This window comes from Artibeus jamaicensis, unplaced genomic scaffold (genome assembly GCF_021234435.1).
Source record: "Artibeus jamaicensis isolate MK-2021 breed Jamaican fruit bat unplaced genomic scaffold, CSHL_Jam_final contig_944, whole genome shotgun sequence".
Taxonomy (NCBI): Eukaryota; Metazoa; Chordata; class Mammalia; order Chiroptera; family Phyllostomidae; genus Artibeus; species Artibeus jamaicensis.
This window is the reverse complement of record NW_026522020.1, coordinates 694,499-721,502: the sequence shown is the minus strand read 5'-3', so window position 1 is coordinate 721,502 and position 27,004 is coordinate 694,499. Positions and strand designations below refer to the sequence as shown.

The 27,004-nt window shown below is 57.6% G+C and overlaps 1 protein-coding gene and 1 long non-coding RNA gene across 3 annotated transcripts; one reads left to right on the top strand and one right to left on the bottom strand.

Moving 5' to 3' along the window:
- Positions 1–1,658: 1,658 nt before the first annotated feature.
- LOC128625837 (uncharacterized) lies at positions 1,659–26,551 on the bottom strand. Its single transcript, XM_053655187.1, has 4 exons — positions 26,336–26,551; positions 24,118–24,244; positions 14,691–15,133; positions 1,659–1,822 (listed from the first exon to the last, which is right to left on the bottom strand). Exons 1-4 carry the CDS (start codon positions 26,424–26,426, stop codon positions 1,659–1,661), a joined length of 825 nt encoding a protein of 274 aa, XP_053511162.1. The 5' UTR covers positions 26,427–26,551.
- Positions 16,396–21,391, top strand: LOC119054314 (uncharacterized). Of its 2 annotated transcripts, XR_005083493.2 has the most exons (3): positions 16,396–19,548; positions 20,422–20,557; positions 20,898–21,391. It is a non-coding gene; the product is annotated as an uncharacterized LOC119054314 (long non-coding RNA). The 2 variants fall into 2 exon arrangements; XR_008389674.1 differs by lacking the exon at positions 16,396–19,548 and having other exon boundaries at positions 19,690–20,557.
- Positions 26,552–27,004: the final 453 nt, after the last annotated feature.

Sequence of the window (27,004 nt, the reverse complement as noted above, 5' to 3'; positions counted from 1 at the left end):
GGCCAGCAGGCCTGGAGCCCGGTTCTAGGGGCCCTGCAGTTGGCCAAGCGGCGCCCCTCCCACGAAGGTGTCCGCGCCCTCGCCCCCAGGACCCGTGCCTGTGTTAGGTGGCCGTCCGAAAGGATGCAGGTGTGGAGGGTGGTCGACCTGAGTGTCCGGTGGACCCAGTCTATGACAAGAGCCTTTGAAAGCAGAGAACCTTCTCTGGCTGGGAGCCGCCCAGAGGTAGTGCAAGGGAAGTCAGAGAGATGGCAGGTGTGAGAGCGGTTTGACCCGCCTTTACTGGTTCTGAGCTACGGGGACCCACTTGTGGCCCGGAGACCAGAGGGCGGCCTCCGGCTAACAGCCATTGAGGAGACGGGGTGTCAGGCCTGGGGCCACGAGGAACTGCATTCCGCCCCAGCCTCGCCATGAGAACGCAGCTGGCCAACAGCTTGAGGTGGACCTTGTGAAATTCTGAGCGGAGAAACCAAGCTGAGCCAACGCGGGCTTCTGACCCACAGAAGTGCGGGAGAGGAAGTCTGAGCCGTTTCGAGCTGCTGCGTGTGTAGTGGGAGCGGGGCGAGGCCGGGCGAGGAAGGCAACCCAGCCCCGAGAGCTAGGGCCGCCCTGCCCTCCTGCGCTCGGCTGAGGCACCAATAACTTTTTGTGGGTGGTTTTCCGTCACCCGTGACCAAAGACTCCTGACTGATGCCATTAGTTTTATGACTCCTCTGGTTCCCAAGCAGCCCTCCCTCATGGGCTGGTAGGAGGGGGGGCACCCAGAAATTGGGGGTAGCCACCACCAAACAGGCTGGGGGACAGCCAGATGTGATGGCGGGGAGGCAGGCCCTTTTGGACCCAAGCCTTTGGAAGTTGGAGGCGGTCCTTCCAGAAGGCTCAGGTGGCCCAGCTCTGCCCCTTTCTCACCAAGCTGGACTCCTCCCCTCCCCCCTGGCAGGGCTGAGGTGACTGGGAACAGGGCCATTGCCTGGGAGTCAGGGAGAAAGGACCTGTCCGCGAGTGTCCTGCGGTGGCTGGGTCAGAGCTTGTGAGGGCTGGCAATGGTGCCGCAACTGGGCTGTTAAAAAGACGAGCAGCCCCGACTGGCGTGGCTCTGTGGGTTGAGCATCATTCCACAACTCGAAAGGTCACCGGTTCGATTCCTGGTCGGTGCACATGCCTGGGTTGCGGGCCTGGTCCCCCTGGTTGGGGCTCATGTGAGAGGCAACCAATTGATTTTTCTCTCCATCTCTTTCTCCCTCCCTTTCCCTATCTTTAAAAAAGAAATTAAATCTTAAAAAAGAAGAGTAAGACTGTGGCTCTTGGAGGAAGTTCGTGGTTTGCAGGGAAGGCACAGCCTAGGTTGCTCCAGAGTGTGGGGAGCTCAGGACGGAGCTGGGAAAGGGGACCCAAAGCCCCGGGGCTCAGGGTGCGTGGGGCCGCTCCCAGACATGCGGGTGCCTGGCCCCGCCCGGCCTAGGCGACTCCTGCACACTCAGGTGTGAGTACGTGTCCACCCGGACAGGGCCACGTGGGGAGCAGCCTAGGCACGGCTGCCTTCTGGGAGCTCGCCAGCAAGGACCTGCAGAGTGCCTGCGTGGTGACACGGAGGGCAGCCGAAGTCTCCTGGTGTCCCAGCAGAGGGCTGCGAAGTGGGGGCGCATGGGAAAGGGTCGTCAGGGGCCAAGGCACATGTCGGCCAAATTGCTGGAGCCAAACGCAGCCCAACCCTGTGTCTCCGGGGCGAAGGCCTCCCCAGGGCCCTGCAGGCCTCCGTACTCCGCCAGCTCAGCCCCCACATCTTTCACGGCTTCGCTGCCAGGCTGCTGGTCTTGCGTCCCTGGCATGGGGTGGGCTCTCAGAACCCGGGAGGCACTACGTCCGCCAAGACGGAGGCATAGGTGGATGTGCCGTGCCTTCTCACACAACCAAGTTTAGAGACAACTAAATATTAGCAACAGAAAACACAGCCAGAACACAGAAAATTGAACTTTTCGGAAGTCTGATAACAACAAATTCTTCACCTTGACCGGTAAGAGGGGTGAAACCAGCAGCTGTTGGAGCGGGGTAGCACAGGAAAACTCGGTCAGATGGACTGAGGCGCACGGAATCCAGGCGCAGGGTTGGACCTAGTGAGCAACCGAGCGAGCGACCGCGGGGAAACAGCGAGGGAGCAGGGCTGCGGGTTGACTGTGGTCGCGCATTTGTGCGCGGATAGACAAGCGAGGGAGTGGGCGGTTGGATGGGACCCAGCCAGTCCCCGCAGCGAGCGGCAGCGGAGAGCGCCACCATTTCCCGCTCTGACCCCGCCTCCACATACAGCGTCATAACCCAGCGACTCTGAGTGGCCCGGCCCTGGTGAACCACCTAAGGGTCTGCTCCTCACCCAGTGGTGAGAAACAGCAGAGGGGTTGCCATTTCCCGCTCTGACCACGCCCCCATATACAGCGTCACAACCCAGCGACCTGGGAGTCCAAGGCGCCGCTTCTCACACTTAAAGGGCCCCAAACAGACCAAGAATGGCGCAAGAAGATCTCAAAGCCCCAGAGCCCATAGATCTAAGCGATGAAGAAATAGCAAAACTCTCAGATGCACAGTTTAAAACACTGGTGATCAGGATCCTCATAGAACTAGTTGATTATAGCTACAAATTAGAGAAACATATGGAGGCGAAACTAATTGAAATGAATGGAATTGCACAGGACACCGATAGCAATGAAAAGGAAACTGGGACTCAAATCAATGGACTGGAGCAGAAGAAAGCAAATAATGGCCAAACAGAAAAGAGTCAAGAAGCAAGAATTCAGAGAAATGAGGAGAGTCTTAGAAACCTCCAGGACATCTTTAAATGCTCCAACATCCGAATTATAGGGGTACCAGAAGGGGAAGAAGAACAGCCACCAGTGGAAAACTTATTTGAACAAATAATAAAGGAGAATTTCCCCAATCTGGCAAAGGAAATAGACTTCCAGGAAATCCAGGAAGCTCAGAGAGTCCCAAAGAAGTTGGACCCAAGAAGGAACACACCAAGGCACATCATAATTACATTAGCCAAGATTAAAATGAAGGAGAGAATTCTAGAAGCAGCAAGAGCTAAGGGGACAATCACCTACAAAGGAGTTCCCATCAGACTGTCAGCGGATTTCTCAAAAGAGACCTTACAGGCAAGAAGGGGCTGGAAAGAGGTATTCCACGTCATGAAATCCAAAGACCTACAGCCAAGATTGCTCTATCCAGCAAAGCTCTCATTTAGAATGGAAGGGCAGATAAAGTGCTTCTCAAATAAGATCAATTTCAAGGAGTTCATCATCACCAAGCCCTTATTATATGAAATGTTAAAGGGACTTATCTAAGAAAAAGAAGTTAAAGAAACATGAACAGTGAAAGGAGAGCAAACTCACAGTTATTAACAACCACACCTAAAACAAAAGCAAACTAAAAGGACAGCTAGATCAGGAGTGGAACCATAGAAATGAAGATCTCAAGGAGGGTTAGCAACAGGGGAGTGGGAGGAGGAGAAGGGGGGAGAAGGTATAGAAAATAAGTAGCATAGACGGTAGATAGAAAATAGATGGGGGGGCAAGAATAGTATGGGAAATATAGAATCTAAAGGACTTGAGACACATGGTCATGAACTAAAGGGGGGGTAATGGTGGGGACAGGGGGTAAGGTGAATGAAGGGGGGGAAATAGAACAACTGTAATGGCATAATCAATAAAAAAAAAAAAAAAAAGAACCCGGGAGGGTCTTGTCCAGAAAGTGACAATGCAGACACTTGTGATACACGTGTCAGGGCTGTGTCCCTGTGCCCTGGAGGCCCACTCGGCGCCAGTCCCTGGGAGGGCACCCCTCAGCTGGGGGGGAGGGAATGACCGGCCGCGAGTGGGGGGCATGCTGAGAGGGAGGCTGGGCGTGGCTCCTCCCCACTCCACACTCCGGGTGTGCCCAGAGCGGCCGGGCACGAACAACGTCGTGCCATGTGCCTGGAAGGTATGTGGACTGCAGGAAGGTATGGGGTCTCCCAGCCACCCTTGGGGTCTCAGGCTTTGCACAGCAGAAGGAATGAAGCTGTGAAGCTGGCCTTGGGGGAATGGGCCGCCCCCGAGCGTATGCTGACCGATCCTGGGACCCCGTCAGTCAAGCCTGCTTTGTGAAGGCGAAGCCCCACGGCCACCCTTGCTTGACCAAGGAAGCTTCCAGCAGGACGGTGACAGCTGGACTCCCTTCCCACCCTGCTCCCCATGGACAGGAAACCCTCCAACAGCCTCAGGCCTCCTGCAGGAGAGTGGGCCCTCAGCCTGGGAGCCAGAGCTCCTCTACCTCCAGGGAGGCTGCGTCCTCAGGGGCCCCTCCACCCCACTCCAGAGTGACACCTTCTCCCAACCCCCACCCCACGCTGTTCCCCCCATCTACATAGGGAGGGAGACCCTGCCGGAGTCATTTCTTCTTGGAAACTTCCACTGTCTAGGATTTGTGACCGGAGCCATGCTGGCCAGACGACAGGTCTGCAGCAGTTTGCTCTTGCTTTGAGGCTGGCCTCAGCCCCAGGGTGCCATCTGGCTCCCAAAGGCTTACAGAGCTAGGGGGCCCCTCCCCTCCTCTATTCGCTGATCCTCTGGTCTCCAGGGAAGGAGAGTCCCTCCCTGGTGCCCGGTGCCCTCCCCTCTTCCTGAGCTGTCATCCCCTGGAGCAGCGGTCGGAGCGGTGGCAGCAGCCCCCCGCAGATGAGAGAGGAGGAATCGCATCAGTGCAGAGTGGGATGAGGGGCAGGGGTGGCTGGGCGGCACTTTCAGAGCCAGGGGACCCAGGGTTCCGGAGAGTGGGACCCGGATCTTTCCCGAACACGGGAAGGTCACTGCAGGTGTAGCGAGCCTCTGATTACAGATGCTGAAGAACCAACAAAGGAGAGAAAACTGTTCCTGGATTTGATGCTGTAACGGAAGCAGACTGTCTGGGCATCTCGAGTGAGGTCGGGGGGCTGGACCTGGAGCCCGGTGCCAGGAGGCCTGCTCTGGGGCGCAGAGGGGACAAGGCCAGAGCTGTCCCAGATGGGGCGCAGAGGCAGCCGAGGCACTCCAGTGCCTGCTGTCCTCTCGCAAGAAACTGTTCCAAAGGCTTACATTCCAGCAGTAAGCTTCCGTGTATTTTAGCCCTGGGCCAGACTGTTTCTGAGAAGTTGTATTTAATTGCAACCATGACCTTGAACTTTTCAGTCCAGTTTGCTTGGCCTGCTGCTGCTCCTGCGTTGCAGTGACCTTAGAATCCTCGTAGGAATCTTGATCCATACTTTCCGAGGCGGTGGAGTCGGTCTGTGTGAAGGGCAGGACCAGTAAAATGGCGCTGGTCGGATCAAGACAGCATAAAGTATATAAAACAAAGTGGAGTCACTTGTGCTAACTGCAATGGCTGTTTGTCAGTCATGACACTTTGTTTCCAGAGGAAAATTCCCCAAGTCAGAGTAAATGCTTGTGGCAGGGAGACAGGTCTGCCCACGTGGTCGAAGCAGAAATGTGTGGCAAGGAGACACACCTACGATATTGGCACACGTGGTCAGAGGAGCTGTGTCAGCGGGACCACCCACAGCGGGCTCCTGGGGAAATTCTACACCGGCCAGTGGGGGTTTCAAGCAGAACAGGCGTGTACCACCCATAAGCTCCTGAGCAAATCCCACAGTTGGCATCATGGGTGCCAAGACATTTACGGAAAGGACCCAGAAGGGTGGAGTGCACCACTCTCAAGGTGGAACTGCGGCAGGTCCAGACCAGGGCTGAGACAGCCGGGCTCCACACACCAGAGTGCAGCTCCCTGCCACGCCAGTCTCCCTTGGCATTGGCCACCAGAGGTTCTGCCTGCTGGACTGAGGACTTCTCCTGCCCCGCTGCCCACCTGGCTCCGGAGATCCTTCCCTGCAGGACGCGGACAACTGCCGTGCCCACCGTCTGTCTCCCAGACCTGCAGACCGAGACCCTGGGACTCGGGTTCGTTATCTCCCACTGATTACTGTGTGTGTGTTGCATTCCTCTTAGATTGTTAGCGTGCGAGGAGGATAGTGATGTACGTTGATGGTCTACTCTGAGTGACCCTGCATTCAATAAAAGCTGAGTGAACAGCACAGTTACCGAGTGTGGCTCTGGTCTCCTCCTTGGCGCCGGGCTGCTCAGCAGGCGGCCAGCTGAGCAGTGGCCCTGTTGACTTAGAGGAAAGACTGACTATATTGCAAAAAGATGCTTGTGACAGTCTGGTCCCCCAGGAACCGCAATGGTGGCACAGTGGTGTCACCATCAGTCCCACCTACTCCCCAGCCACCTGGCCTCTTGGTCATCTCGCTTGTCCCTTGCTAGTCGTCATTCACACCTGTCACTGAAGGAAGCCTCGGCATTTGGAAGCAACAAGGAAGGTGGAAAGTGGTCCTCGCAGGAACGGAGGGTGCAGTGGTCTGGAATTTCATGAGCGACATGTTTGCTGCAAAGAAACCGAAAGGACCCAGCTGGATGCTGTCTCCCCGTGAGGCCCTGGGGCTGAGGGCAGGGCCGCTGGCTGGGGGGGAGCGGTGGCCACACCATGAAACATTTCCAAACCGGGGTTACAGATGTTTTGTCCCAGCCACTAACTTCAGGGGGGGGTTGAAGGAAGGTGGGAGGCCATTTGACACACAACCCCCAAGACTAGGTGACAAGGGTCACTCTTTTAGTTTCAAATATTTGGATCACTAGTGGCACCTAACTTGAAGAATCATTAAAACAGTAATAATAAGGTCCTGGCTGGGTGGGTCAGATGGTTGGGGCATCATCCCCGTTCACCAGAAGGTCACGGTTTTGCTTTCTGGTCAGGGCACATACCTAGGTTGTGGGTTCGATCCACAGTCAGGGCGTGTACAGGAGGCACTGATCTATGCTTCTTTTTCACATCAGTGTCTCCCCCCCCCCACCTTCCTCTTTCTCAAACCAATAAAAATGGCCCTGGCTGGTATGGCTCAGGGGATTGAGTGCCAGCTTTCGAAGCAAAATGTCACTGGCTTGATTCCCAGTCAGGGCACATGCGTGGGCTTCGGGCCAGGTCCCCAGCTGGGGCGGGCGAGAGGCAACTGACCGATGTATCTCATCCATGTACCGCTCACACAGTGATGTCTCTGTCCCTTTCTTCCTCCCTCCCCCTCTGTCTAAAAGTAAATAAAACCTTAAAAATAAATAAGTAATGCTTGAAAGATCAATAAAAACATATCCTTGGGTGAGGATAATAATAATAATAGGCAAGGATTGGTGGCCCAGATAAGCAGAAAAGGGCCAGTGTTGCTGGAGACGAAAGCCACCAGAGGCTGTGTGGCCACCACCTCTGCCTCTTCCTGGACGGTGCCGGTGCTCTCCTGCAGACGGACACGTGGCCACTGGCAGCCAGCCTCAGAGTCGCCAGCCAGGGATGGTGGTGGTCTCCTCACTTCATGCCCCGGCACCTTAAAAAAAAAAAGTACAGTTGACATACATTACATTGGTTTCCGGGGGCTCCAGCCTCCCCTGCCCCCACTCTTTTTGCCTCGGGATCGGACACTTTATCCATCCAGGCTCCATGCCCCGCCTTCCTTGAGGGGGCCTGTGGTCCCCGGCAAAGCCAGCCCCTCTGGACCAGGAGGTCACTGGCAGGGGCAGTCACTGGCGGTCAGGAGCAGAGCCACCCCCGTCAGCACACGGAGAGATGGTGGAGGTGTGAGCAGCAGTGTTCCAAGTGGGAAGGTGTGCAAGAGACACACTGTTCAACCATCGTGGCGCCATCTGGGGAGGAGGGCCACAGCCAGGTCCCCGTAAGGTGGCAGCCAGAAGTGAAATGATGCTGGTGCTGCAGGCCAACGCCAGAGGTCAGAGAATATGTGGAAACAGAGTGGGCAGAGGCCTGCAGAACCGCAGCCGGTCCACTGCCCGTGTCACCCTTTGCAGGGGCCAGCACTGTCCCCAGCACGGTTCCTGGCCCACCCAACCTTCCGCCTCAGCTTGTACCTCCTTACACACGCCTCTGCCCGGGGTGGGCTAGGAAAAGTTTAATATCCGGCTTCGGTGGGGGGAAAGGGGCAAAGCCGGTTTGCCAGTGTCCGTGGGGTAAAGACCCGCAGCGAGGCCAGTTTCAGGCCACGAAGCGACGTGGCGGACGGAGCGCAGAGGTGGGGAGAGATGCACGGCAGCATCGTCGCAGTGCACACTCCTCTCAGACGCAGGTGTAGGTGGCCTCCAGGACACGGACGGTGGTCAACATGATAAAACAATTAGAAAGGGACGAGTTTTGAGTATTTACTACCTTTGGGTTTTTTTCTTAAATTTTTGTTGATCTTTAGAGAGAGGGAGGGAGAGAGAGAAACATCGATTTGTTGTTCCACTTATCGATGCATTCATTGGTTGATTCTTGTATGTGCCCTGACCGGGGATCAAACCCACAATCTTGGTGTACGGGGAGGATGCTCTAACCAACTGAGCCAGGGCCTTACCTTTGTTTCTAATAGGATTTATTTCATTGTGAGTTTATATAATTTGAGTTTCGGTAATGGCCATGCTCAGCACCTGAACGTGCAGGCAGCCGCTGGCTCAGCACACCCTGCTCCTGCTCGAGCCCCAGAGAAGGGGGCCTGGTGGCCCCGGGCTCCCCGGCTCTGCTCCAGCGCCCCCTCTTAGAGCCCATGCCACCAACTTGCCCCTCCTCCTTCTCCAGGACCGTCCATGACCTCAGTGCCTTCAGCATCCAACGCCTCTCCTCAGCTTTTCCTGGCGCCGGGCTGACCTCCAGCCCGGCACTCGGGGGGCGCTGCTTTCAGGCAGCCCATCTCCCCCCCATCTCCTCCAGCTCTGGTGACCGTCCCCACCCTTCCAACCTGGCACTGAGGCCGCGCCGGGAACGGCATCTGCAAAGGCCAGAAATTCTCTCTAGAAGACGGAGAGCAACTCAAGGGCCTGGGAAACCGTGTCTCCTGTTGAGAGTTTAGCTGAAGTGTTTCCGATGCTGCGGCAGCGACACCCACTTCACGTGGCCTGTGGGGCCTTGACTGACGCCAGCCCTCCCAAGGTGCCATAGCCCTGGGAGTCAGAACAAGCGGCAGTGCCTGGCGTGACTTCCCCAAGGCCCCGTCATTGTCCCCCCCACCTCCCGGCAGTGCTTCCCCTGTGCACCCCTTAGATAAGACCACCACAGAGCAACAATATCCCAGCTCTCCCTGGTTGGAGTTGACCGACGGCCTCAGACCAGCAGCCCTCCTCAAGGTGTGTGCCCAGGTCCTGCCGCCGGGCCTCCGCCTCCCGTCACGGGCCCTCGAGGGGAGCCGTGGCTCCTTCTGGATGAGTAACGAACTTCTCTATGGCACTGTTCCTGCAGTCTTTCACCCAGTCTCCGCCTAACAAATATTAACTTAACAAAATCATGGCACTGCCCATCCCAGTAGAGCAGTGTGGGATGTTTGCTGGAGTGGACCAAGGTGGGGAGGTGACCCGCAGTGGGAAAACAACCCTGAGAGATGTGGTTCTGACACGTGAGGTAAGTTCTGGGCGCCTTCCGTATGGTAGGCTGCTCCGGCCACGCCCGGGTTTGCTCAGCTCTGCTGCAGCCTTGTCCTTCCTGTCCTTCCACACAGACGTTGGCCTTGGCCATGGGGCCTGCTTTGGCCGGTGGTAGAGCAGTAGACATGCGAATAGGAATTTGATAAGCACTTGGGCTTGACCTCTCTTACTGCAGTAGGAGCTCTGAGACCACCGCGTGGATGGGCCCAAGCGAGTGTGCTGGAGTTTGGGCCATACAAGGGTGGCCCCAAGGGGAAGAACCCAGGACCCAGCCAGCAGCCACTGCCCGCCGCCAACGAGGGCCTTGACTGCCTTCTGCCAGCAGACGCGTGCTGGGGTCCGCCGAGCCACAGATCATGATCCTGGCCCTGCAGCCGGGCCACAGAATTGGAAAGCTAGTCAGCTGTCTTTAGCTGCCACGTTTTGGGGGCAGTGTAAGTGCAAAAGCGAACAGAGTCCGATAGCACAACTTACTGCTGACTGTCTGGGGACGTGAGGACCGGCAGACCCAGCCCCCCGCACCCCTGTGCATGTGACCGTCCTGGAGGGACCAGGAGCGGCCCCCAGAGCCCAGGTGGGGACAGGAGACGGCTTGGGAGGCATTGTACACAAAAAAAGGGGGAGCCCCCAACTCAGTAGCCAAGATAAATAATATTTTAATGCAGTATTAAAAAATATCAAACCAGTAAATTCTGGCCTGTGGGCTGGCTGCCTGTTTTTTGTAATAAAAATGTTGTTGGGCTCGGGGCTGGGATTAGGGTTTGGCCAAGCGACGTAGGATCATACAGGTGCAGGGTCAGGGCTTGTTTTTATGAAATAGTTTAATATTTTGTCAGGGATTTTTTTGGTATCATTTTTATTTATTTGTGTTTTTTCTATTTTTATTTTTTTAAGATATTTTATTTATTTATTTTTAGACAGAGAAAGGAGAGAGGAAGAGAGGGGGAGAAACATCAATGTGTGGTTGCCCCCCCACACACCGCCCCCCAATGGGGACCTGGCCCAAAACCCAGGCACGTGCCCTGACCAGGAATTGAACTGACAACCCTTTGGTTCGTAGGCTACTACGCAATCCACTGAGCCACACCAGCCAGGACTGTTTTTTATTTAGCTCTTTTTAAAAAAGATTTTATTCATTTATTTTTAGAGAGGGGAAGGGAGAAAGAGAGAAACATCAATGTGTGGTTGCCTCTTGAGCGCCCCCTATTGGGGACCTGGCCTGCAACCCAGGCATGTGCCCTGACTGGGAATCAATTGGTAATCCTTTGGTTTGCAGGCTGGCCATCAATCCACTAAGCCACACCAGCCAGGGCTTATTTAGCTCTTTTGATTTAGGCCAAGTCTTTCCCAACTTTCTGAGTGACCCCTGGCAGCGGACTGGATTTCAAACCTCCACCTGACTATTATATTCCCACTCAGGGCCGTCATTTATGCTGTTTCCAGACATTTCCACCTGCTGTGAATTAAGCAAATGAGATCAAAACCTACTCAGGAGAAATCAGGGGGCCAGGTGAGCAGACAGCTGGGGTCAGCTTCCAGGGGCAGAGGAGCCAGTCTTCCAGACCAGCCATTTTTCTTTTTCTTTTGAAAAGTATTTTATTTGTATATTTTTAGAAACAGGAGAAGGGAAGGAGAAAGAGAGGGAGAAACCTCAGTCAGGTGCCTCTCACATGCCCCCTGACCAGGGACCTGCAACCCCGGCCTGTGTCCAGACCGTGAATCGAACTGGCGACCTTTTGGTTTGCAGGACGGTGCCCAACCCGCTGAGCCACGCCAGCCAGGGCCCACCATCTTTCAAAAGCCCCACGGACTTCTGTCTGTGGCTTCCCTGGTAGCTTATGGGCCAGTCCTAGGTGCTGGATCTCCAGGTGAACTGGGAAGTGGTTTGATTTATTTGTGTACTGGAACCCTCTGCTTTTCTGAGTTCAGTTTACAGAAGTCCTACCCCTGTATCTGCTTTCACTAATCAGAAGAAATCTAAAGAGGATTTTCCCTGATGCAAAAAAAGGCAAATAGGGGAAAAGGCGCTGAGAGCCCAGCAGGGAGCCCTTATGGAGGCAGCAGCACCAGAGCGGCCACGCCACCCTCCTTCCCCAGGTCCCACACTCAGCATTGCAGCATCGGCTGCCCCGGCTTCCAACTGCGTCTGTGAGCACCTGGGCTTTACCTCGATTTATTCCGTGCATCTGTTAGCAAGATGTGTCCTCAGGTATCAGAGAAACCTAAGAGAGAATGTAAAGGTTGCCTTTTGTGTGCCCTCAACTGGAGACCCAGCCCATGACCCAAGCATGTGCCCTGATTGGGAATTGCACCGGCAACCCTTTAGTTTGCAGGCTGGCACTCAGTCCCCTGAGCCACACCAACCAGGGCAGAAAGCTCTATTTTTCCACAGCAGGGGAAACCTGCAGTTGATCACCTCCCTCCCTTCAGATCTTGTTCGAATCCAACCACAGCCAACTCAGTGAGACCAGCAGACAGCTGGGGTGCTCATGACTAAGTTGCTGGCACATTACAAAGCCTCTTTCTGGCTGTCATCCTTGGGTGCCGAGGTGTGTGTCTGCAGCAGGACTCAGCGGGTGTGGCTCGCACGCCCGGGCACTATTCACCTTCCCCGGAAGAGGCACCTGGGCCGCTCCTGATGAGCTTGGTTCAATGACCCCTAGTAGGATACTCCCCTCATCTGTAAAAGACAGTCTATTTTTTCCCCTGAAATGGCCAGACATTTCCAAACCAGACTTTAGCTCATCTGAAGGCTCGAGGCAGAAACAGCCTGCACTCCGGGGAGACACCAGGCAACGTGGAGGTGCCGCCCACTGCCCCTGCATCTCGGAGTCCGGCCGCTCTCACGCCGCGGCGGGGGAGATGCAGGGGAAAGGCTGTGCCAGCCGGTGGCATCCGAGGAATCCGAGGGGGGAGGGTTTACTGCAGAGAACGGGAAAGACTTTTTTCCATTGCGTTCCCCTGCCTTTTCAACAGTTCAACCCGAAATGAGTCCACTTCAGGGACCCCGTCTCCACTCACACCCACAACCCTGGAGATAAGCCTTTGTGGTTCCTCTTTCTCCCCCAGCGGACAAGCCAGGAGTCCAGGGCGCCTGGGGGCTGGCGGTGCCAAGGTGGCAGAGGAGCCGCACAGCTGCTTCCCCGGGTTCGGAGAGGGGCTCTCACGTTTCCCGAGTGCCAGTCCCATGGCTGTGAAGCGCTCATGTGCCAAGGACCTGGGAGAGTCACCCAGGGCACTGGCCTGTGGCTAGTGTGTGGTCATCTCCCGGGCCGGCTGGCCTCTTGCTTACTCCCCTGAGCGGTCGGAAGGCCACCGAATGCTGCAAGTTTTTCCTTTCCTGACGTCCAGTGGGGCAACGACGTCTCCACACAGGGCCTGGCCGGGGCGGATGGAGTGCCCGAGGGAAGTGGTGACTGCACACACACACACACACACACACACACACACACTGCCCTCTAAACACTGGTTAGTTTATTCCAACATTTCCATTCCAGGAGAGGCCAGCCGCTGATGTTGGCCTGGGTGCCATTTTGGATGCACGGGCCTTGGTGGCTCTGCAGGCGAGTGCCCTTCCTCTGTCCCAAGACTCGGGCTGGGGTGTCACCTCGGCACGAGGCGTGCACCGGCCTCCCGCAGCGGGAACCTGTCGTTTAGCCAGAGAGCTGTGGTTCCGGCTGTAACGGAGGTGAGGAAGCAGCTGCCAACTGGCCTCTGGGCCTTGAACCTGGTGCGCAGAAGCACAGGGCGGCTCTGGGTCAGTCACATCCTGAGCCATATGTGGGAACAAACCATATTCTTACCAGACTTTAAAAGAGAAAAAAAATATTGAGCCTGCCACTCAGGCGTACGGCTTGAGGATGAGTTCCTCTTTAAATCACTGCTGTGTCCTCGCAGTTGGTCCGAGGAAGGCGAGCCGGCTCCTGCCGAGGCCACAGCCAGGCCCTGGCGGGGCTTCCTGGGGGCCAGGCCCACGGGGGCCGGCGCTGATCTGGCTCGTGCTGTCTACCCAGCAATGGGCCTGTGAGCCCTCCGGGAGGGACGCTGGCAGGACGTCCCAGCTGCCCTGTCTGGACAAGCCAGGAGTGGACAGGAGCCTGGGTCATGGTGGCGGCGGCGGGCCTGCTCTGGGGCTGTCTGGAGAGCCGTCCTCTCCTCGGTTCCCCAGGCCACAGGGGGCTCACAGACAACTGTCATTTCACATCTGTCACCTGCGGCTGCTGGCTGGCCAAGAACGGGAAGCTGGCTGGTCCTCCTGCAGAGAGACGACGGTGGCGCCGGGGGACAAAACCCTTCTCACTTCCTCTGAGAGCGGCCGCCTGGAGAAGGAGAGCCAGAGAGAGCTGCCAGCACCGCGGCCGGCTCCGTACAGAGCCCCTCTGTCCCTCACAATTCCTTCTTTCAACCAACTCTGGGCAAACAAAATACAGGGGACCTTCTCTCCCGGGGTCACCTGCTCTGTGGCCAGGGCAGGGCTTGTTCGGCCACACACTGTCCTCACCGGAAGCGGCTGCTTGGTGCGGGGTGTCAGTGACTTTTGCCGGCAAGCGCTCCTGTGCTCGTGGAGGCCGCAGGACTTAAATCCGAGGCTCGCTGAGCCCAACGCACCAGCCTGGGACACATGGTGCTACTGCCGGGCCAGGCTAGCCGGTCAGCTGCAAAGTGCTGCCTCCAGAGTAATCTCAGCGGGGCTCCGGCCGAGCAGCCTAACCCTGGGGCAGGTTAGAGAGGGGCCGGCCTTTCCTGCAGGGGGAGGGGGAGGGCAGGAAGCCGGTGGCCTGCCCCGAGGGTGGGGCTCTTGGGGCTGGGGCCTTGCTGTGTTTCCCAGCAGAGAGGTGTCCCAGTCCCAGCCGTGGCTGTGAGCCACACTTCCAGTCCAGGGGGTCCCCAGGTGGCCAGAGTGCCCAGGGCCACATCAGGAAGGGAGCTGGAGGGGGGGGGCGGGGCAGCGCAGTCACAGAAATGCGCATATCCTGAGTGTGACTGATGGACTCCGCAGGATGTTCTTTTGTTCCACTTCTCTTTTGTTCCCCTTATTTTTAACAAAGCTCTGTGGGGAAGTGGAGGAGGGTGGCCAGCCAGCAGGGAGGGGACAGAGAAAAGAGAAGTCTTCACAGTGAGCAAAAGGGCAGGAGGGGGGTTCCCCCAGGGACAGTCCCTCAGGCCCTCTGGCCGCACCTCCCACCGGTCTGCCTGCAAAGAGGCCGGGCCCTGCCAGGCCCCTGTGGTTTTGGGGCACACCACAGCAGGCCCCACGGAGGGGCTCCTCATCTCCGAGGGGCACCACCTGGAGGGTCCAGCTCCACTGGCCTGTGTGTGAGTCCCTGAGGCCAAAGGCGGAACGGGGAAAGCAGGGAGGAGCCGGCCCCTCGGGCCAGGGAAGACTGGCCAGGGCCCTGGTCCTGTGGTCAGGGGAAGCCCACGGCCCTTCCCTCCAAGTGGACTTACTCTGCAGGCCCCTCACGGAGGACGTCATAGAGTCAGGGCGGGTGGCCTGCTGGGGGCCACAGGAGGAGAACTGAGGGGCCAGAGCTGAGGTCTTGGCCTTGGGTGGGTTCAGGTCCAGGATCTCCAGGGTGCGGGGGGTCCTGGGCTCGCAGGTAAAGGCTGATGAGAATTCCCTAGAACAAAATGTGCAATCCAGGGTCACAGCTACTGCGTGGCTGGGTGTCACAGGAGGAAGGGAGGACCCCCTTCTGAACACAGACAGAAGCCAGGTGGGCAGGGAGCTGGGGTGGAGACGGGCAGAGCAGGACACCCGGAGGCTTAAGTCCCTGTCCCCAAGGAGCTCCCGTTCTAAGGGTGGAGAGAAGAGAGAAAGTCGGGCTAAGGAGGAGATAAGCAGGGAAGGGGAGGCATGCTCCAGGGGACTGAAGGCTTGGGAAGGTGTGGGGGCAGGAAAGGGGGCAGAGCTGTCCAGGTCCTCCTCCCGGCGTTTCAAGGTGACAAACGGGACCTGGGGTTGCACATCTGTTGACTTTGAAACAGGGAGGTTACCCTGGATTTGGGGGGTGGGGCCCCGAATCACAGGGGTCCTAAAAGTGGGTTAAGGCTGAAGAAGAGTCAGAGAAATAGGGCGGGCCCAGAAGAAAGGGACAGAGATTCCGGCTTTGCAGACTGAGGGGCCCCCCTGCCCCCCAACCCCGTCTCCCCCACACCTCGGAGCAAAGCAGCAGGCGGCCTCTGATAGGGGACTCAGGAGTCAGAAAATTTTAGTTTAAGGTAAATAGATAAGCCTAGGAGGTAATGCATGTGTTAAAGCTCTCGGTTCAGGAGCTGCTGGTGCCGCCCACCCGACTCCTGGGAGAGACAGCTGGCCTGCTGGGGCCCGCTAAAGACCACGGCTGGGGCTCAGCTGGAGACCACGGCTGGGGCTCAGCTGGAGACATCCGAGCCATTGTGTTCCAAGGACAGACAGAAGACCGCCCTCCCACCTGCCCCAGGACGGCTAACTGCCCGGGGTGAGAACGCTGCGGTTTTTTTAATCTAATTTTCCCTGAATTTCAACCCCCCTCACTGCACTTTGTTGTAAAAGGCTGGCTTAAGAGGAAATGTAATATGGTGCGTCAGGGGTCGGTCAGGGTGTGAACCCACTGTGCCCTCCATCCGAATAAGGCGCCACAAAGATTCAGTCCGGGTCTCTGCTTGTTGGGGCCGGTAGGTGACAGGCAGCACGAACGCCGGCTTTTCTGGTTTTGCCTCTGGAGCCAGAAGAGTCAGAAGAGGGAATCTTCCCAAGAATCTAAAAAGGAACCTGTCCTTGGGACACCTTGATCCCGGCCCAGGGAGACCCGGGTCGGGTTTCTAACCCACAGAATGGGGAGATGACAAAGGTGTGTCGTTCAGGTCACCACACTGTGACCTGGTGACCTGGTCTGTGGTGATCTGTTACAGGAGCAACAGGGGGCACATTTCAGGTGGGGCGACCAGGAAGGCCGCACTGTGGAGGCGACCTTTAACCCCTAGACGATCTGGCGAGGCAGGCATCACCATCCCCTTTCTCAGATGCAGAAACTGAGGCTCCACGTTTGTGAACTTTCCCAACGCCGCAGGCACAACCAGTCAGTAGCCAGGCCCAGGTCTGAACCCAGTGGGACCTTCACCTGGCTGTCCGCAGACGCCCTCTGGGTCCCAGCCCAAGGGGCTGGCCCTCAGTGTGTGTGGCAGGCCTGTCGTGGCGCCTGCGTCCTCCTTCCCTCCAGCCCACAGCAGCCGCAGCTCAGCGCTGTTAGGCAAGAGGTCTTCGGAGTGGGGTCTTGGCCCTGCGATCTCCCAGCACTGTGGCTGGGGTTCGGAGTGCGACTTCCCCACCCAGCCCTTTGCTCCCTGTCATTGGCCTGTACACACACCCACCTCTTGCTCTCACTCGACTTCTTGGGGCCCTTTCCATCCGTGTGCCCCTTTTCCTGACTCTAAGCCTCAAGGCTAGAGTCCCAGGCTGTCGTCACCCAGGGTAGTTGTCACCATCGAATAAGCAGCATCAGGCACACAGCAGATGCTCTGGAAATGGCAGGACCCCTCCCTAAGTGGGTGCCTCAGACTGGGGGCTGCACACAGCTGGCGCAAGGCCGGTAGCTGTGGAGCGTGGCGAGTGAGGGTCCCCCAGGCCAGGACGGGGAGGTGATGGCAGGACACAGGGCTGTCTAGCGGGCGGTTGGGGTGCGCGTGTGTGCAAGTGTGCTGGGCTGCGACGTTGGAGACGGTGGGAAGTGTGGGGAGCGGGCAGTCGCCCGGAGGGTCCAGGCTGTCGGTCCAGGCTCTCAGTCCGGCTCTGCTGCTGACTGGTACCCGACCAGGAGCCAGGTCCACTGACGCTTGGGAGCCTCAGTTTCCCCACCTGGACAACGTCTGTAGGACAGCTCTGACGACTCAGTGAGGTCGTGCCCAACGCCCGGCTGTGGCAAACACCCCCAAAATGGGGGTTATGGCTCTGGCGGTGGGACATGGGGGAAAACTGAAATTTCCTATTTGATTCATTCCTGTATTCCCACATGCCTCCCTTTTACTTTTTACAGTGAGAATATATTGCTTTAAGAATTAGAAAAATAAAACAAGTGTCTCGAAGACTCCAAGTTCAAATCTAGAAAAGACTGCCATAAAAACTCCCACACTCTAGGCGGGAAGTCAGGCTGGAAAGGTAGGGAGAGTCAGCCCTACCACGTTTTTTAAATTTTTAAGATAATTTTTTTTCAAAAGAAAACTTACTTTTATATCACTGGACTCATTGCCCTGAACACTTCTCCACCCGTGCGTGTTCTCACGCAGCCGCGGTCATGAGCACCGTCCTGGGTGCTCCACTTTCTGAGCCTCGCTCATCTGTCCCCACGGGTCTGAGTGGCCCCATCATGTTACTTACAATGGCCGTGGCTGTTTCACACGACCCAGGTGCTGCAATTCATGCCTTGCCCCTAACGGTTGTCTCGCCCCTAACGGTTCGCTCTTCCTTCCATCACTGATAATGCCCGTGTGCACTGAGAACTCTGTCGGGCACTGGGGACCGAAGGTCGACCAGATCGAATTCCTGCTCTTGGTGTAACTGTGCAGCTAGTTAGCTAATATTAATAAGAAAGGGGGCAAAGGGAGTTCAACATGGAGCTTAATGAACCAGAAGATATGAGCCCATCTGCTTCACCAGGAAGCGACAGCTTCATACCCCAGGGGACCACAGTGACAAGTGGATTAACACTCATCCCCCCGCTTCGGTAATGAATTGTTGGGGGGCACAGGGGATGGTGCTTGACCAGAAAGGCCTGTCAGTCTAACTAGGGGGTGGACCCATCAAAAGCCCGAAAGCGTAGGACGGTCTCTGGTTATTTTGACAAAGCACCTGGCCCATCCCAAATGCATGTCGTGTAATCCCAGGGGAACAAAGAAGCCCTCTGTCTGTCTGTCTGTCTGTCTCTCTCTCTCTCACCCGTGACCTGCACTCACCTTTGGTTTGTGAGCCCTCTCCCCTGGGAGCACTAGGTCACGTGGCCCAGCAGCTTCCAGGGCCCACGGCTCCCAAACACTCAGCTTTAATACGAAGCTGGGACTCCGGACAGCGGCTTCGTCTTAGCCCTGCAGAGGACGCTGCTAGACGTGCTCCACGGCGGGATGGAAGGGGACGGGACACGGAAAACCCAGTGGGCGGCTTCTGTCGCCGCCTGAACAAACCCGGCCACACCGCAAGCTCCCGTGTGTGGGGCCTCGGGACGCTTCCCCCTCAATCCCGTGGAACGGCCCAATTCCCACCAACAACACCAGGAATTTCACAAAGGGGACCTTGGGGTAAGGAAACAAAGACTCTAGCACAGTGATGCGGGCCACGTCGCTGATGCTTTCTTATCCAGTGTTGTTTGATTCAAATGATTTTTCTCTATTTTTCTGTTTTAATTGTGCTTTTTTGTCATTCTTATAGCAGTTAATTATTTTTAAGTTGCGGTGAAATATATATAACATAAAAAGATCATATGACCATTTGAAAAGGTAGCTGTACTACATTTCAAAAAGGAACATCTGAGAGAAATTCATAAAAACGACTCCAGGCAGCGGTGATGGCGGAGGGTGAGCCTCAGGCCCCCTGGGGATGTCCCATCAAATGGTCACAGGAGGGGGAGGCCGGGTCCCAGGGGCTAGCCAAGCAGACCCAGCGTGGCGCCTTGAAGCTGGTGGGCAGTGAGGTCAAGTTGCAGGGCTGGGGGCAGCTGAGCTGAGCTGACGAGAAGAGAAGGAAGAGGAAGACACACACAGCAGGGCTCAGGTATCCATAGGCTCCCAGCCCCAGGGCGACCAGGAAAGGGCCCATCCCTCAGCAGCGCGGTTTGGTGGAGTGCGTCAAAACCCTTCCGTGTGGCTTAGTGTTACACGTCAGCGTGGCTGGGCTGCGGTGCCCAGATGGTTGTTTGCATGTTACTCTGACTGGGTCCGTGGGTGAGACTGCCATTTAAGCAGGTGGACTTTAGAAATAAAGCAGATTGCCCTTCCGTTACGTGGGTGGGCCTCATCCAGTCAGCTGAAGGCCTCAGAAGAAAAAAGACTGACTTCCCCTGATCAGGTAGGAGTTCTGCCATCAGATCGCCTTTGGACTAGAACTTCAACCCTTCCCTGAGTCTCCAGCCTGCTGGCCCACCCTCCAAATTTGGGACTTGTCAAAGCTACAATCACGTGAGCCAGCGCCTTAAAATAAAATTCTCTCTCTCTCTCTCGACACACACACACACATACCCTGTTGTTTCTGGAGAACCCCGACTAACACACCTTAAAAGCCAGCCTCTTTTCTGCCCAAGAACATGACCTTTGTTGGCAGGGGTAGAGCTGCTTTGGGGGAAAGAGCACCCCTGCAGAGGGGCCTCCTCTGGCCGCTCCTCCCATTAGCACTGGAGGAAGCGGCCTTCTCCGGGCACCCGGCAGCTACCCCTTGTTGGCCTGGCAGAACCCCACCCCCCACCGTGAGGTTCTCCAAACCACACAGGGGCTGCTGTGGGAGGGGCAGTGTTGACCAAGGATGCCAGCCACTGTCATTAAACTCTGCAGGGAGGATGGTGTCAGGGCCTTCAGGAAAGGACATTGTGAGGCACAGTGGGGGATGGCTGTTGGGAAGGGTCCGCCTGGCCCCAAGCAGCCTCTGGGCTCCCCATCCCCCCAGCACGGTGAGCTCAGCGGTCTGGGCAGCCAGGAGCCACAGCCAGGAAATGGCGATGGTTTGGCAGGAGATGAGGCCAGATTAGGGCAGAGCAGGTGGAAAGGAAGTTCAGGTCGGCAGTGCCCTGTGACTTAGACAAAGTAATTTGCTGCAGAAACACATGGTGCTGGGTACTAGATAGAAAGGTCAACTCCAATGTATGTGCAAATTGGGAGGTGTCTTGAACGATAGGTGACTATTTACTGAAAGGCCCAGCCCACTGGTGGAATCTCTGCTCATCAACAGAACGTGGAGCCGGAAAGGAAGAGCAGTGAAAGTCTCCTGGAGATACAGAATCTCCACTCGAGTCTGGAATGCCGCTGAGTCATCATCCCCGGGGCAGAGGTACCGAGGGATCCTTCCCTGCCCCCTTTGCATTGAGGTACAAATGAAGGTCCTCAGGGCCCTCCCAGGGGCCTCTGCTGTCTGCCTCAGTCACTGCTGAGGGTGTTTCCTCGGCTGTAACAAAGCCCAGGGCAGGGAAGGGGGTGGGGAGCTGGGGAGAGAACTCAGCGTGAAGCAAGAAAGCCTGGCGTGAGGCTCACACGTGCGAGTGGGCAGCTCTCCCAGCCCCAGTTCCTGGCCCGTGGGCTGCGGTTTCCTCTGGCTGGAAGCCCCGTGCGTTCGTCACCGTGAACTGCCACGCATCCTCTTGGGACAGACGTGCGGGGGACAAAGCACATGCGCAGATATATTTTTTATATATCTCTCATTTTTTAAAGGCTGAACTACTTGCAGAAGAGTCATTTCCTGTTGGTGGCAGGTCAGGCTCTTTGACACTGTTTGCTTCTGATCCTGGCTCGAGACTGGACCTGAGAAGCCCACCCCTGGCCTGACCTAAGGCCGCCTGGGGGGAGTGTCCAGGCGAAGGCCTTTCCCGTCCAGCTGGGCTCCAATCCACGAGCCAGCGCCTCGCCAAGCAGGACCCCAGCAGACAGCGGTGGGCCGAGGGGTTGGGCCAGACCACAGGACCGTCCCGGGCAGTGTGATCGACCACCTCCCCACAGGCGGCAGCTGGAAACCAACCCCTGCCTGTCCCAAGGTGCAGGGGCCCTGGTGGTCTGGACTGACAGATTTCCAGGGAGAGCACCCTGGCTCTTTTGAGTAAAATGCTTAAAAAAATTTTTTTTAAAGCCTGGTTAACAGTATTGTTCCCCAGTTACTCAATAGTAACTAGCCTAAGAAGCAAATTAAAATAAAAATAAAAGCAACCCTGGATGGCGTAGCTCTGTGGATTGCGTATGGGCTTGGGAACTAAAGGGTCGCGGGTTTGATTCCCAGTCAGGGCACATGCCTGGGTCGCAGGCCAGGTCCCCAGATGAGGGCACATGTAAGAGGCAACCACACATTGATGTTTCTCCCCCTCTCTTTCTCCTTCCCTTCCCCTCTCTCTAAAAATAAATAAATAAATTGATTAACTTAAAAAAGGAAAACTTGGCCACAGGGAGGGTGGGGAGGCAGTGGGATGGCAGGTGGTAGGGTCTGAACCTGTCACTCCCTGGCTGCTGGGAAGGCGATTCTACAGTGAGACCTGTGCTGGGAGCCGCCAGGGTGGGGCTGGGCTGCAGTCGCTTTTAAACCACCTCAAAGTCAGGGCTAAGGCACGAGAGCCACCCTTCCATTTGCCATTTACCTAAAGCTGCAGCTCGGAGCAGCCAAGCCCGCCCACTGGCCCAACTGTCTCCTGGGGTGGGGCTGTCCTCACCCTAGAGACAGAGAGACAGGAGTTGGGGGACGCTGAGGGACAAAGGTCATCCACCCAAGCTGTGCTGAGAGCCACTATCTCACCCTTTCTCCCACTGATTCATCCAACAAGTATGTTAAGAGCCTGCTCTAGGCCAGGCGAGAACACACTGGGACCAGCGTCCTGCACGTAGCCACGTAGCCCCGATCTTTGAGGACGCTGGAGCTGGTCGTGGGTCACCTGACCACACAGTGGACTCTGAGGCCCTGGAATGCAGCTGCGTGACTGGGCTTTGGGGTCAGACGAGAGGAAGAACTAGTTAGCGGAGACGCGCAGCAGCCCGGTGAAGAGGAGGGAATGTTCCAGGCCGGGGCGTACCCGTGGGGGAGTGGACGATGGAACAGCAAGGTACTGCTCCCTCTTCCACCCTCCTCTCTCTCAGACAGGGCCCCCACCCCCAATAAGAGCTGAACGCAAGTGATTGACATGAGGGAGAGGACACCCATGGGTGTCACCCCGAGGGGGCATTTGTGCCCAACAGAAGCTTGGAGGGCCAATGGGGTAACCCCAGTGTGTGTGACAAGGGGGGATGTTTCTAAAAAAAGAACCTTCGAGGTCCCCTGACTACCCTCTAGAAACAGTTATTTCTGGGGAGAGAGGGTTGTCCCAGGGGACGAGTCTCAGAAATAAACGGAGCATTTATAGGAAAGAAAAAGGCTGGGCACCAGCAGGGCCGCTTTGGCCTGGCTGAGCCACGGCTGGCCCTGGGACCCGGGGGGCCAAGGCGGCTGGGGCCCAGCCTCCGCACTGGCCCGCCTGCTGAGGTCTCTCATTTTGAGCCCCCCACTTCAGGAGGGTAACTCGAGCTGGAGAAACCTGACCGGCTGGGCCTCGGCCATTTCCAGCCTCGTAGCTCATCTTCAGCCACTTGGAGGGAGGTGGGCGCCCAGGTCCCCCTCGTGCCAGTCAGGTGTTGGGATGGAGGAGATGCCGGCACCCCTGGTCCCTCACTCCCGCCCCGCCCCCAGCCCGCAGCTCGCCTGCCATCTTCGCGCTCTCTGCCCCACAGCTATCCAGAGCGCGGTCCCTACTGCCTTGGTCCAGGGCCCTCGTCTGTCCTGCTCAGCCCCTCCCGGTTCTGCTGTCCGAGGGGAGGGGCTCCAGCCCTTCGCACCCCTCCTTCTTCCCCTGCCCCTTCCTCTGACTTTCTCAGCCGCAGGTGACGTTCTGCTGGGCCTCTGCCTACTCTCGGTGGCAGTGGCAGCTCTGGGTGTTCCCTCAGCCTCTGGAACTCGGCAGAAGTTCCTGTTCCTGTGGGGTCCCACCAGTGGGGCCTGCAGGACGGGCAGGAAAGCCCAGTAAGGGGAGGGCCAGCAGGGCGGGCTCCCTGACCCCTCTACGCTGTGCCGGGGAACATCTGCAGGGGGCAGGGGTGGCTTCAGGCCCGGGGCCTCCAGAGTCGGATCCAGCTCCCTGAGGCCCCTGCCATCAGTGGGCACACGGATGGAAGCACTTCCTCAGCCTAGAAACACGTGGGCACTGGAGGCCCGACCAGTCACCACGGCACCAAGCCTCTCACTCAGACTGCGAGGGCGTGGTCCCGTTTAACACGCCGCCAGCCCAGTGCTTCGGCACAGTAGGTTGGCCTCTGGGACTCAGAATACTCAGTCTGCCGGGCTCTGCGTGGCCAGGAGGAGGGGGTGGGGCGGCTGGGGTGCCTGGTGCTCCGGAGACGGGCTGGGCCTGAGGCTCCTCTCCCTGAAAGGGCCTTTCCAGGTTCTAAAAGGCCCCAGAGTGACCCATCAAGGTCCGTTCTGTGCACATTTGGTGCAGAGGAAGAGAAAACACCTCCTGTTTTCCCGCATGGGGTGGGGCTTCAAATTCTGTGTGAGGAAGCTGCCAACCCCTTCCACTGGCCCGTCTCCATCTTTCTCCCTCCACCGCACCCTCTCCTGGGGAGTAGCTGAGACGGACGCCGCCCTCAGGTTACCCTGCATCACACATCGCCCCGAACGTGTCCACCTGACAGTTCTTACAACCGGTCCCTTGGACAGTTTATGAGCTTCCTCTCCTTCCAGGCTGAGGACAGAGGGTTCTCTGGTGGCGGGGCCCCTCTGTTCTGAGGTTACCGGGCGTGGCAGCCGCGTTCCCCGGGGTGTCTCGGCACCTCGCTTCAGGCCCCAGACAAACACCCCTTTTCTTCCATCGTCAGAGGCTGGGCCTCAGAGGCGCCTTCTCAGGACACCTCCCATCCCTACCTGGTGGTTCCTCTGCTGCCCGGGGCCCAGGGCATCTCCCTTGGGTGGGTGGGGGCCGCCGAGGGCGGCAGGCGAGGCTCTCCCCGATGTCCTGGCGACCACTCTCCCGGCTTGGCATCCCTGGAGGCTGGGAGGAGAGAGGACTCGGTCGGCTTCTGTTCCAGAAGCTCTTGGAGGAGGCTCTTTCCCGGGCTGGGCCGCAAAGCCCAGAAAAGCACGAGCCCCAGGCCAGCCCCTGATGGGCCCCAGCGGCGACGCATGGGGACCTGTCTACTTGTGCAGGCAGTGACTCTCTAGACAGCCACTTGATGTACGACCTGGGCGCGGCGGCGGGTGTGCCTCCGGAACCCACGCAGCCCGGGAACGCGTGGACCGTCAGCCCCCTCGCCTCCCCGGGCCCCCTCTGTGTCTCAGGGAAAAGCCAGCACAACCCGGGACTGTCTCCTTGGGCCTCTGCTTGGCACCACTGCACAGGAGCACAAAGACACATTGAAAAATTATTGGTGTTTTTCTGAAATGCAGATTCGCGTCAGTGTCCTGTGTTTTTTTTGGCTGAATCTGGCGAGGAGCTCCCCTTGGGCCTGGGGATGGAGGACTGGCCCCGCCTCTCTCCTCTTTCCACAGCCAAAGGGACCCGGGCCCTGTCGGAGCACTGCGGTGACCAAGTCTGGATTCTCTGCTTCCTCAACGCCTTCCATGTCTTTAAAAATCACCAGCGTGATTGGTATTAGCAGTGTGGCCTCAGCTTTATCTTAAACATAAGAGTGTCTCTGGCAGGTTGCTTCAAACCTGCAGCAAGGGGTGCAGGTCTGACCCCCAGATAAGCCCCTTCTGACCCAAATGAGAACTCTGTTTCTGGTAGGAAACCCAGTGTGATATGGGAAACTTTGAAAAACCTCTGTTTAACTTTGTTTCCAGGGTCTTTAGGATAAATATTATAATATTAACTATTTTTTAAAAAGGAATCCTTTTTTTTGTCTTGTGCGGTTCTGTTTGCTGGAGCGTGTCGCCGAGAGCTGGGCTTGGAAGTAGACCTTCTGCATCTCCGATGCACTCCTCCACACACACCTGGCCGGCCCGCCCGAGCTCTCCCCTCTGTGGGCTCCGAAGGCCAGGAGACCAGACCCAGGTGCCTGGGAGGAGCCACAGATAGCGTTGGACTGCAGTCACTGGTGTCATGAGATGGCACTCCGGGGCAGGCGGCCCTCCAGGACCAGGGGCCTTCTCAGCGGCTGGGAAGGCCGCCCCACCCCCACCCAGCCCCCTTTCCCGTAGCAGAGAGGAGGGACCCGGCTGAGCTCCCCTGCGGAGCTGCGGTTTGGCTCATTTGCGAGCAGCAGTCGCCCTCCCTCCCACCGCCGGCTGCCCTGCAGACAGTCACAGGTCTCACCGCAGGACAACGGACCCAGCGCAGCTGGAGCTGCGGGGAGAAGGCAGCCACCTGGGTGCCCCCAGGCTTCCTGGGATGAAGCCTTGTTTTCCTGTCTGTTCATTTCCCACAGGGCTCGTCTGGGCCTTTGAACTTGAGTGCACTGACTGGCATGTGATGGCGATATCCAAGGTCCTCCCCGTTCTTGGGGAAATGAGAATAGCTTCCCTCAGGCCGCATTCTTGGCTTCTCCCCTTGGGAGCGGTTTCCTTTTGGCCCCACGGGGCTGAGTCAGGCCTGCGTTCCACTGACCCGGAGGCCTGAGGACCCCCCAGGGTCCTCATCGGGAATTTTACCTGTGTGTTGACTGAAGGCACAGGTGTGAAGGGGGCTTCCGAGCAAACTCATGGGCAGGTCGTGGTGGTGGGCTCCCACTTGGGGTCTTGGGATGGGGCGTTAATTCCGTGTGTGGGTGAAGGCCAGGGGGCCAGGCTCAGTGGCCAGTCTCGTGGGAGGGGACCCGTGGGGAGTGGCTGGGCGAGGCCAGAGTGGGCTGGGGTGACAAGGTGAGCATGACTAGAGACGTGGAAGAAAGGGCTGGAGACACAGGACCATAAGGACGGCAGGGCCAGGAGGGAGTCGGGTCAGGCTCCCGACAGGAACGGGACAAAACAGGAGACACCGAGGATCAGGGTGGCCCGTGCCGCCCTCTTCCTCCCCTCACTCATCCACACGGGACTGGCGAGCCCAGCCCAGCCCCCCAGCCCGTCTGGGAGGAACCCCGCAGCCTGTCTGCCACCCTCTGCAGGCGGAGGCTGGGTGGCCAGAGGAAGAGATGGCGAGACCCACCTGGAGCTGACCCAGGTCCAGGGACAAGGGTCCTGGGTGGGTGGCCGTGCTGGGCCAGCCTGAAAAGGGACAGCAGAAAGAACAGAATCATCACCAGCCAGACACGGAGTCGGTGCCCTGGAGGCTTTTGGCTTCCCCTGGGGAAGAACTTCTGTTAAGTGAACGGATTTCAAAGGGGAAATCCGGCGCCACCGGAGGCTCACCGGCTGGCAGCAGCCTGGCTGGCAGTCTAGTCTATCAGGTGGGGGGCAGACAGGGGTCTGTCAAGGTGGGGGCGGGGGAGTTGCTGGGCAGAGGGTGCATCCTGAGAGAATGGGAGTGGGCAGAGGGTGGACACAAAGAATACGGTCTCAGTGGCATTCGGAGCAGGCGGACAGGTGCGCTGCCGTGGGCCTCGGGAAGCACAGCTGCTGCGGCTCCACGTCGTCCACCTGGAGGGGCTGGCGTGCAGCTGCGGCCTCCCCAGGCGGGACGGGGGACGGCTGGTGATTGCCAAGGCCGAGGCCCCGGTGGGTGCCCACTGCCTTTATCTGAGGAGCCAGAATGTGCCAGGGCCTTCACCTTGACAGGGTTACTATCAACTGTTCTTCAAAATAACAATAATGTCAACATAGCTCAACGCAACCTCAGCAGCCACTCAGCCCTCGCTGTCCAGGACAGCCTCCAACG

Coding starts and splice junctions, on each gene's coding strand:
- LOC128625837 (XM_053655187.1), bottom strand. CDS start 26,426: ATGATTCTGTTCTTTCTGCTGTCCCTTTTCAGGCTGGCCCAGCACGGC. Junction 24,245..26,335: donor TGGACCTGGGTCAGCTCCAG/GTGGGTCTCGCC, acceptor CTCTCCTCCCAG/CCTCCAGGGATGCCAAGCCG. Junction 1,823..14,690: donor TGCAGGCAGACCGGTGGGAG/GTGCGGCCAGAG, acceptor ACCCCATGCCAG/GGACGCAAGACCAGCAGCCT.